Source organism: Lycorma delicatula, chromosome 13, assembly GCF_047948215.1.
Source record: "Lycorma delicatula isolate Av1 chromosome 13, ASM4794821v1, whole genome shotgun sequence".
Classification (NCBI taxonomy): domain Eukaryota; kingdom Metazoa; phylum Arthropoda; class Insecta; order Hemiptera; family Fulgoridae; genus Lycorma; species Lycorma delicatula.
In genome coordinates, this window is record NC_134467.1 from 45,141,346 (window position 1) to 45,153,637 (window position 12,292).

General features: G+C 29.6%; 2 protein-coding genes across 3 annotated transcripts in view; one reads left to right on the forward strand and one right to left on the reverse strand.

Annotated features, from left to right (window-relative positions):
• loj (p24 family member logjam) overlaps positions 1-5,962 on the reverse strand; it is a 41,648-nt gene extending 35,686 nt beyond the window's left edge. For both annotated transcript variants that reach the window (XR_012758643.1, XM_075380962.1), the window contains exons 1-3: positions 5,633-5,962; positions 3,491-3,687; positions 1,748-1,814 (exon numbers count right to left, since the gene is read on the reverse strand). Coding sequence is in view for 1 of the 2 variants with exons in the window: in XM_075380962.1 (XP_075237077.1) it covers positions 1,748-1,814; positions 3,491-3,687; positions 5,633-5,830 (462 nt within the window). In the remaining variant the exon portion in view is untranslated. The remainder of the gene's footprint in view (positions 1-1,747; positions 1,815-3,490; positions 3,688-5,632) is intronic.
• A 25-nt stretch (positions 5,963-5,987) lies between these two features.
• LOC142333623 (cytochrome P450 9e2-like) overlaps positions 5,988-12,292 on the forward strand; it is a 41,297-nt gene continuing 34,992 nt past the window's right edge. The window contains exon 1 of the mRNA XM_075380961.1: positions 5,988-6,291. The gene's annotated coding sequence lies outside the window, so the exon portion shown is untranslated. The remainder of the gene's footprint in view (positions 6,292-12,292) is intronic.

Below are 12,292 nucleotides of genomic sequence, written 5' to 3' on the forward strand. Positions count from 1 at the left end.
TCTATTTGCTGTACGAAGGCTTCAAGGATCATTATCAAGGAAACATATACATCGCGACACAACTTGTACATCAGCAACTGTTACTACAGAAGAGTTTACTCATCTTACCAAAAACCAAAGATTAAACTTTATGGGCTCTTGGCACAAATGCACACACGCACGCGCATGCACACACAAAGAGAGAGAGAGAAATGCTCAAGATTTAGTTAACACATTCACTGCTGAATTCCTTTCTCTATTTATCTGCGGTGTTGATTTTTTAAAAGATAAATTATATGAGTATATAACACTAGCATATATAACTATTTGTTTAGTCTACAATTATTGAAACCATAATAATATACAATGATGCCACATGTGTGTCATCAGCAAGTGGCATATAAATGACTCTTACAATTAAGAAACTCGCCCATTACATTGCTTCTTGGCATATATTTTTCTATTTGTTCTTGAATATTACTCAATTCTTTTTAAAATGTATGGTTTCATATTCTTTCAGAGCAATGTTAGATAGTCTTTTTAGGTTGGAAACACTGCTAAACACACTGGAATATCTTCCATATTCACCAGATATAGAATTGTGTGACTTTTTCTTTTTCTAAGTGAAATTTGTGCTTAAAGGAATATAATTTAACTTAGTCAATACAGTATAAAAGAAAATGGCAATGTGCTAAAACAGCTGACAGAAACTAATCTACGAGGGTTATTTTTTTTTCAAGATCCGATCGGTCACGAAATTAAAACCAGAGTGAAAATAAAAAATTTTTTATTTGTAACAAGTATTTACATAGTTACGCTATTTCTCTACACAGTCGCCACTCCGATTTAGACATTTGTTGTAGCGTGGTATCAACTTTCCAATACCCTCATCATAGAACGGAGCTGCCGAACTTGAACTTCTTTGGTTTACTGGGAGAATGAGAATGCATCTGCTGTTGGGATTGTTCTTTTGTTTCTTCAGTTTCGAAATGGACCCGTGTCTCATCCCCTGTGACAATTTTGTTCAAAAAATCTTCTCCTTCATTGTAGTAGCGCTGGAAAAACGTTAGGGAGGCGTCCATTCTCATTAGTTTGTGATGGTCGGACAGCATCTTGGGAACCCATCTCGCACACAGTTTGCGGTACTGAAGTCTCTCACTCGCAATGGTGTAGAGAACTGACCTTGAAATTTCAGGAAACGAATCGCTCGATACAGAAATTGTGAACAGACGATTTTCTCGAATCGCCTCATCCACTCGCTCAACGAGATCATCGGTTGACACTCGCTTCCTTCCCTGACCGCCTGCATCATGAACGTCTATATGTCCTGCTTTAAAGTTCCTGCACTATTGTCGCACTTTGCTGTTGCTCGTTGGAGTTTCACCGTACACATTACTTATTCATAGATGATTTCAGCCACATTACACCCTTCAGCCTGAAGAAATCGAATTACCGCACACACATCACACTTGGCGGGAGATGCTATTGTTGTAGACATGTTTACGTGCAAGCCGCATGTTCAGAACTAAACAAAGTGACACGGCGTGATTGAAGGCCATACTAGAGACGCTGCACAAAACATATGCACAAAGGTTCATCCGATTTTTGCGCAGGTTTTTATTTCACGACTGATCGGACCTTGAAAAAAATAACCCTCATATTTCACACCTTTGATTAGTAGAAAACAAGGCAGCATTGATATGTAAGCAAGATTAATTACTGTTCATTACATTAATTAATTAATTATGTTCATTTCATAATTACTTACAGTAAAATTTTCAACACTAACATCTAGTGCTTCCATTTCTTTACCATATAGATCCCACTGATCATACCTACAAATACAAAAAAAAATGTATCAATACATGAAAAAAAAAGTTAGAAACATCAAATTATGTATACATAAACCTGGAATATATATATATCTCAGGTGCACAAAAAATAATTACAGGGTTATAATTTGTTGTAATATTTCTTGGGTGTGGTATAGTATTGAGTTAAGGTTAGAATCAACCAACAAAACAAAGATTTAGTTGTGTGCATGGCTATAGATTGATTCCCAATCTTTCTGCTTGGCAGTGCCACTAGCGCAGATGTAAACTCCTGAACAGAAAGCCTTCTGCATTTTGCAGTTTGCTAAATGTGGTCTAGTGGTGAATGCACATTCCCAAATCAGCTGATTTGGAAGTCGAGAGTTCCAGCATTCAAGTCCTAGTAAAGCCAGTTATTTTTACACGGATTTGAATACTAGATTTGGTGGTTGGGTTTCAATTAACCGCACATCTCAGGAATGGTCGAACTGAGAATGTACAAGACTACACTCATTACATATCATCCTCTGAAGTATTATCTGAACGGTAGCTACCAGAGGCTAAACAGGAAAAAGAAAGTTTGCTAAATGTTTATCTGACGTTACAATTCGACATGGGTTCTGTAGAAAGTTTTATTGCAATCCTCTGAATGACAATAACATTGATCGATGGCATAATTAGTTTCAAAATTTTTAATATGTCAGGAGTTTTTTGCATAATCCTAAAATATCTGTTTGGAAAGTCATTTACGAACTAGCAATGCCGGTGATAACAGTGTGGAACATTTTAAGGAAATGCATATATCTTCATAACATTTACAGCTGTTATAGCTTTTAAACACTACTGATTACACTGTGCTTGCCAGATTTGCAATTGAAATGTTGCAGCATCAAGATGATGCTGCAAAAGAAGAGAATTCCCAAAATTAAATGTTTTCTGTGAGATATCCTGATGGCAAATTTACAGGCCATTTTTTTATGCTGAAGTGAGTATAATAAGAATTACTTATATATGCTGCATACATTGCTCTTTCCTCAACTGTATAATGGACCAGAGAATTTTATTTTCCATCAAAAAGGTACACCTTTTCACTGAAATAACTCTGTTAAGGGATTAGTTGGATGATGTTTTCCTTAACCACTGGGAATTGGTCACCATGAACCCAATTACAGAGCTTGTTTGTGATCGCCTCCAAAATCACCTGATCTGACACCTTATGATTATTTCCTTTAGGATTTATAAAGGATCTTGTGTATGCGCCTCTGCTGTATACTGATCTACCCGATTGAGGCAAAGGATTAATGAATGGAGTAATGGAAATGACAGACATGGAGAAAGAAGCAACATACAGTGATGGGTGAAATATTACTCCAGATATACACTGGTTAAAGTATGGGATGAACTCTTTTATTGGTTGGATGTATGTCATGTGATGAAAGGTGCTCACATTGAATACTTGTAGGGAAAAACTGTAAGCGTTATAAATTTACTGAAATGAAAACTAAACCAATTAAGGTGATGAAATAAGAATATATGTTCGTAAAAAATATTTTTTTAAATAAATTGTAAAATGTAGAAAGAATATATCCTTTGCCAATGATGGGTTATAGTTTATCATATTTCATGATGAAAATAACTAAAAATCAAAATGTAAGAAAAAAAATTTTTTTTTTTTTTTTTTTACTTAAATGTAAACGTACCGAATAACAGTAATATAAATGTTGACAAGTTTATCAGCAAATCTTGAAAACTGATTATCAATACAAATACTATAATAACCACCAGTTGATTGCTGATCCTGATAATCAGAATTTGCTCGCCATTGATACGGATGAACTATCTGTCCACTGGGATGACGAACAGCAAATCCAGCCATACCATCACCTCCTCTTAAAACCTACAATAAATAAAAAAGGATTAATAATATATTTCATTTAACTAAAATACAGATTTTAATCATTTCTTTTACAACAAACGCTAGGAAAATAGTAAAAACAAAAAAATTACAATATACACCTGCTGAGGGAGGAGAAAATAAACTAATTTACTATGTAGCGATTACGACAACCTAGATTTGTAATATTTTGTTATATAAATGAATAAATATTTTATTTTAATCGGTAAATATAATACATTATATAAATCGCATCAATGGGTAGATATGCTATTCTACAGATGAAGAAACTGTTCCAGCATTTGCCTCAAGGATTAAGGGAAACCTTGGTAAAACCTTGATCAGAGCATCATCATAAAATACACAATTAATTGTGTTTTAATTGTATTTTAAACAAACTGGTGGGAAGATTTTTTTATAAATGGTTCATTAATTTATTTTAAAAATAGCAATGGAATCTAATCAGGCTCTTTCTCATAAACAGAATTATTGTGTTGAGTTCCATAAAAACAATTCTGTTGTCTAGTTTCAAAGGGCTGGATATTGTTATTTTTTTTTTAAATAATAAGTGGCTAATGCTTTTAGTAAAATTTATATACAAATAAATGTTTATGTTCACAATAAGTTAAATTTTTTTATTTTCTAAGTATCAATCTAGATGATTTGTATTTATGAGCACCAAATAACGATCTGATAATTCATTTCTGCGTCTTAAAAACTCCTTCTGGCTTTTTGATAGTACCTGAAAAATGATATACTTATAAAGGCAGGCCATCAGCTTACAATTTTGTTTATTGGTGCTCTTTTATAGGAGGGAGTTGCTATTTTTTCAATCCAGAATGGCAGCTTCTAACTCGGCTCCATTTTGAAGTAAACAAAATTTAAAGATTTTTGAATGGTTCAAGCAGCTTTTTTTTGTTTAGTTAGTCACAGCAATAATAGTAGTCGATTGTTGAGCGTTCCAATCTTATAATCGAGATATCTGAGTTTGAGTCTTCAGGTCATTTTTTAACTTCCTTTTTTTTACATACACATTAACACAAATGATTTTTTTTTCATTTCAATGCAGTCTATTAGAGAACACAACAATAACATCCCTTTTTCGCTTCTTTTCTTTTCATATTTCCTTTACTGTCTCAGAGAACACTTTTGTCTGCTTTATTATACAGAATTTATAATAATATTTTTAAAAATCTGAGAAAAAACTACAGAATTTCATATTTATTGATATTATTTTATTTGAATATAACAATCATTAACTAAAAAATCTTTACGAACATGTGGGAGTGAAAAGAATTAACAAAATTTGTTATTTACGTTAATAATTGTTATATTCAAATAATATAATTAACAGCAAACATGAAATTTTTCCCAGATGCTTAAAAATATTATTATTATAAATACTGTATAATAAAATGGTCAGAAATACCCGTTTATAAAAAAAAACAAGTGCACTCTGGAGAAAATAAAAGAAAGATGAAAAGGAAAAGAAGCAAAACAAAAGGATTTTACTGGTGTGTTCCCTACTAGAGTGCTTTGAAATTTTGAAATAAATCTCAATTAGTGAATTTTAAGAAAAAAAGACAAAGTTAAAATAAACCACATGGAAAGTCAAACCTAGTTCAAATTAATATTTTCTTATTAGCTAACATTAGAGAAAAGAATTTTTTTACTACAGACTACATCAGATATGTTTTACCTACTTACAGAAAAAAAAGAAAATCCCTTCTTAACCGTCACTGAAATTTTATTACAAAACGAAAATAAAATACCAATAATAATACAATAACAAATATACAGTTCTTAAAACAAGATACAAAAGTTTAATTTTTTTGAAAAGTTAAATAATCAAAATTTAATTAGCGAAAGAAAGAATTATAAAATAGCAAATAAAACGTATAAAAACTATAGAATACAATCTAAAAATAATAAATATGGTAAAACACACCTGAAAACTAACATAAAAAGTTGCACCTGGATTAACATATTGAAAATAACAGTCTTCTTTACCGGGATCAATGTGGACTTTATAATCCATAGCTACAGCCGGTAAATTTTCATACCACGGTGATGCTCCTTGACCAGAAGATATATCACAAACACTTAAAAATGAAAAAAAAATAAAAGTAATCGGTAAACAATTCATTGTTTATTTTAATGTTACGATACACTTTAAGAACAACCTGTATACAAGAAGCCTAACATAACCAACCATGTGGCACCGTTACTTTTTATTCATGACAACATTTCACTTTTTGTGATGTGTGTGTGTATGCGTGATACAGATGTAGTCAGCTGACTTTTTTCAGTTTGATTGCTCTTTAGGTTAACTTAGCACGATTTGTTTACGGTATTCAGTTTTGTTATAATTTACCCTACGTTAAACAGTTATCTAATAAATATGTAGGATTTCAAATGCTATTTAAATAATAAAGTAAAAATAGCATAAATTTTATCGCATTATACATTAATGTGGATTTAATTAACTGAATTATTACGTTGTTGATTTATGAGGGAAAATTCGCATAAAATCTTTTAATTTTCAGTATTTTTTGTTATTATTTTACCTTGTGTAAAAGTTTATGAATACGATTACATTTAAAAAAAGTAAGTTATTATATATGATTAATAATTCAAAATTAAACTTATATTATCTCTTCTTTAAGAAAAACTGTTCTGGTAGATACAAACCATGATTTATCTTTTGTAAAAAAAAAGATAATGCTGAAAAATTATCATAGTTCTGTTTTTATTGTTTATGATTAATTACGAGAGTATGACCCATTTCATAAAATTAACGTAGTGAACTAATACTATATTTTCAATTCTAATTACTTTATATACAAATGTTGATTGGTAATACTTATTGTTATTATTGAATCAATTTCCATTTATTATTACTTTACAATTTCTAATTTCTTAATGTTAAACTTGTGCAACTACTTTACTTTGATAGAGAGTAGTGAAGTTTATTTTTATTACTTTCTACAAGACAAGAAAATTATTTTTCCATCTTGTCTAGTTTTTATTTTTTATGGAATAGTAAAGAATTATTATTACTATTTGTATTTAAAATTAGTTCAAGTATTTACATCTGCTGTGTAGAAATAACAGTTGTAATCTGCATCATAACAGTTGTCGGTATGGAATGTTTGTTTTGTGTTTTTTTTTTTGCTTTTTTATCAATATTAATTGTATAAAACACCTTTAAAACTATTAATTTTTTGTTTTCAGTGTATGTATATTTATAATTTATTACACGTGTAAGCAGAATTATTTTGTTTACAAAAACATGACTGAAAATAATAAGCTCTGAAACTGATTATCTAATTTTAATTAGTTAGATCAGCTTCATTCCTGAAAGACTTTTGTTTGCTTTCATAATTTTCTCATGACGTATTCCGATTTACTTTTACACTTATCTACAATATTTTATAACTTTAGTAATTACTTTTTAAATAAAACTTAATTATCCATATTGGATGTAAGTAGCCAGAAGTTGTATGTGAAAAATTATGTTAATGAAAAATAAATTATGTTGGTGCAAAGTAACGAAGATTAATAAAAAGTAAGGACTTTAATTTGAAATACATTGTTAATATAAAAATTTGTAGGCCTACAATTAATATAAAAATAAAAAATCTTATATTAATATTTTTATTATTCAGGTAATGATTCAACGTATCAGAAGTACATTAAATTATAATTCCATTATGATTACATATGAATGTTTGTATTATGTTCACCATTTTATTATTGCTTTGTTTCTGCATATACAGTAGGAATTTAAATACATATTTATTTAAACTCATCTGATTAAATGATTGCATTATTAGATTCTTTATTGATATATAAATAATTAAGAACATTTTTCTGATGTTTAGAATAACATCAAAATAACTGTTATACCAGATGGTTAATTTAATGATGTAATTTTTACTTTTAAAAAATATATTTTTTAATAGATTGGTGGAAAAAATGTTTAAATAGTTAAAGTAATTTATAAAATACGGCTACAGAATCATAAACACTTTCTCACAAGCCAGATATTACACTGAGTTATACATGAAATAAGTTCTTTTATCTGGTTTAATAGAGGTGAATATTATTATTTTTTTAAGAATTAGTGACCGTTGTTTTTAGCTAAGATTGCGTATTCATAAATATAAACACAGATAAGTTAACGTGTTTAATTTTCTAAATATTTATCTATACGATTCATATTTATGAATACCGCATTTTATGAATATTTATTTATGACAATAATCTGATCTCCCATTTTCTTACCTTGAAAACTAATTCTGACTTTTCAAGCGATACGTTACAGACAGTAATATATATAAGCATAATAAATATTTAATGTTGATAACTTGATAAAGATTTTATTCAGTTGCTTTAAAGCAAAAGAGTATAAAACAGTACAAAGCAGTTTTGTTATAAACAAAATCAATATCATTTCGTGAGAACTTGTCATCTAATAAAACGCCCAAATGAAGGTGACCATAAGAAAATTATTGACACTAAAACATTGGCTGCCATGAGGGAACACCGGTATTCCTCAGAAAATATTTCTGAGAGGCTGTGAGGATTCAAGTTATAGAAATGCACCATGGCATGTTTGAAATGCCCTGAATCTGTCTTGTGGCCCTCTTGTTATGCTAATAATAGCATCTACATGCACCTGCCATTTAATGCCTGTTCTTGAAATTACTTCTTGTCTGTTTTATACTGTGTTCATGTGAGTGTTATGGTGTACATTTCTAGTGAAGTATTTGCATTGTCTTTAATAATATTTGTTCTTATTTGAGAGTTTCTAGGTTTTAGTTCGTAATATTTTATTTATGATCCGTAAAATCACATAATAATTTGATAAAAACAGACTTTTGTATCTTTATTTACTTGTGTTGAGACCATCTTCATTTAGTGTATTTATTTAATAAAGTGGTGAGACAATCTACATTAAGTATTAGTTGCTTTTACGTCAGTTCTCTTCTTTTGTTTATAATCTGTAAAGTAAGATAATTTGAAAATATACAAAGGTTGTAAAATGGATTCTCAACCAGGCACCAGTCATGGCAACAGAAAGGTTAGGACTAAGATAACCTCAAACAAAGAGTTATTAGCAATTCTTGTTAGAGATTCCGATGATGATTTATCACTGTTTTCTATATCTTGCTTAAAGTATAACCCAGATAGTGATCATACCAATGATTTTTCTGAAAATGAGTATGATAATGATGAAACCTTGGAAAACATAAGTAATGGCAGACCAGTAAAGGAAGTAGATAGGCCAACAGATATAACAACTAATGTTGAAAATGCAGCAAGAGGTACATCCAACAAAACTGCCTCTCTGTATTAGATTTACTGGTGAAGAGGTATATAATGATGAAAATTATCTGGAAAACAAAGATGAAATTACAGTTCTTGAGGTATATAAACAGTTTGTTGACAGTTATATACCAAAAATAATTTTAATACAAACAAATAAAAATTTCACGGTTATGGAATGAAATAGATGAAAACATTCATACAGAAGTAGTAAATGGATTAATACAACAGAAGCAGAAATACAAAAATGTTTAGCATTAATTATTTACATAGATGTAGTTAAATATCCAAAAATTAGTGACTATGGGAGTACAAACATTTTATATAGAAATTCTGTTGCCCCTAAAATTATGAACCAAAATAGATTTCAATTAATTAGCTAATTTAGAAGGTATAGCGTACAAATTAAGACAGCTCATAGACTTAATACGATTAAGATTTGTTGCACAATATAAACCCTGTGAAATGGTAGCAGTAGAGAAATCTGTTATCTCTTTCCAGGGAAGACTTTTCTTTAGATAATATTTACAACAAAAAAATCACAATTATGGGGTTAAAGTATATAAATTCTGTAATCCTGTAGACTATATTTTATAGTTATCTGTATATACAGGTAAGTCAGAAGAAGCAATGGTTGGTTTAACAGAAGATATCGTATTAAAATTTGCAGAAAAATTTCATCATGAAGGGAGAGTTGTGATAGTTTATAACTATTACGCATCAATACTTAGTCATTGTTAAAAAAATATGTATACTTATTAGGCACACTACATCAAAACCGAAAACATTTACCAAAAGATGTAATTGAAGCAAAATTAAAAAGAGGAGCAATAGTTAGCAAACAGAACTCTAATGGGATTGCAGTAGCAAAATGGAAGGACAAAAGAGGTACATCTCTTCTCTTCTTTTTGAAAGGAAAGGTACATATTTCCATTCAACTTAACATGACCTACAGAAGGCTGAAATGGGACGATATAATAAGAAAAATAAGGTGTAACTGTGCTGGTTGTAATGGAAAGGCTGCCAAGAGAAGACGGGTATATAGCACAAAAAGTTATAAAACTTATGTCAACAAAGTGTGAGTTATGTAAGAAATTTATGTGTTTACACTTTTATACTGCCAGTCGTAAACAATGAACCCACCAGTTTGGGTGGTTAAACTCGTCATTGCAAATCAGCTGATTTTGAAGTCAAGAGTTCTAAGGTTTAAATCCTAGTAAAGACAGTAACTTTTATACGGATTTGAATACTAGATCGTGGATACCGATGTTCTTTGATGGTTGGGTTTTAATTAACCACACATCTCAGAATAGTCAACCTGAGACTGTACAAGACTACACATCATTTGCATTCATACACATCATCCTCATTCATCCTCTGAAGTAATATCGTATAGTGTTCCAGAGACTCAATAGAAAAAGAGAGTAAACAATGAAGTAACAATAAAATTACAAAAACATTAAGTAAAGGTTCTAATAAAAATTAATACCTTTAATTTTGTAAGCGACGATTACCGGTGATCCTTAAGGCATTTTGGTAATACAATTATCATTTGTGTAGGTGGTCCTCATGGCACACAATATTATCATATTTTTTTGGTTATTCCAGGTTTGTTTTGTATTTTTACTTTCCCACCTAGCGCTACAGCTGTAGAAGGGGAAAGTATTGTAATTGGTCATGTTTGGGCATGTGCAGTTTTCACTGCATTTTGACATTTTCACTCCTAAGGAATCCAAAAATTGGATGGAAATTTTTCAGATGTTTGTATATACCTGTGTGTGTGTGTGATGTCACATATCTTATATGTTCAGAAGTACTGGATGATTGTGACCAAATTTGGTCAGATTACTTTTGTATATGGGGCATTGATGCCTTAAATTTTCAACTTAAAAGGTCAAGTGGGTGAGGTTGTAGAACAAGGTCACCCTCAGTATATCAAGATTTTACCTAATTAAGGTCTTATTTTTCTTAGGTATATCTGTTAACAATTAAAAAATAATATTTGTAAAAAAATATTTTTCAAAATCGCATCCCCACCTCAAAAAATGCTGTAAACTAGTAGCTAAGTGGGTATACTGTGTCAATAGTACCCGCTGTCACCACAAAGAGCGCTAGTGTAGCACTGATGTACAGCTGTTGTAGAGAAATATTATATTTAAATAAAACAATAAATATTTTAAATTAAGATGTATGTGTAAGTCGTGCATCAGACAAGTCAGCTTTTTTCAATATTGGCATAATGTATAACACTTATGTAACAATCTTAATAGTTTTTCTTTCACAGCCTACCAATGACAACTTTTCTTATGTATTGTAATCTTTACAGTAAATTTCATAATTTAACGTGAAATATTTAAACTTAATGTAAATTAAACAATGTAATTTAAACAATAATGTACTAAATGAATAGTTACAATTCAAATCGCACAGATTTTGATGTTATTTTTAAAATATGTCTGCTTATTCAAAAAAGCTGTTGGTAATAACAACAGTTGAGAATATCAGAACCACCCGCTGAAAATAACGTTTATGACTTATTTTTCTTAAAATGATCTATTATAAAATTTTGTACGATTCATTGTTGTATTTTTAAAATTAGATAATTCAACTTGCTGTTTTGCTCAAAAAATTATTGACTTCATTAAAGAAGGAGGTTTTAAGTAATTATTATTTTATTTATTTAGCCTGTACAGAAAAAGATATGTAATCAGTGTAAACATCCAGATTACTACAGACGCAAAAAATCTGTACGCTGACCTAAAAAAAACAAAAATACAGCAATAAAAAATCTAGTTGATATTAGAAACTTATCTAAGGCTTGTATACTAAAAATGTTGTTTTCATTGTTTATTTATCACTTTTGTGGTATTTCTGTAATACATCATCACATTTAATTTTTTTTCTCTGTTAAACCATTTGATTAACTCAATCTTATGTCTTTTAATTTTCCTGATAGCAAGTTATAAATTTTAGTACCAATAAATTAAGAATTCTTTTGCCTAACCTTTGTATAACGTTTAGGCAATTTCTATATCTGGTGTACTATGATTTTTTCTAAAATCATCAGTTAATTTCTCATACATGTTATTTAGACTGATAAAATAATACATTTTATTTACAGATAAAATGTTTTCTTGTTTATAAATTTCCATATACATTTTTATTACTACCAAAAGTTATTTTTATTATCCTTTTCTGTATATTTTGTAAGTGTTTATTATATTAATATATGCTCCATCAAAACTATGATTACATCTCTTATCGATTGAAAAACTAC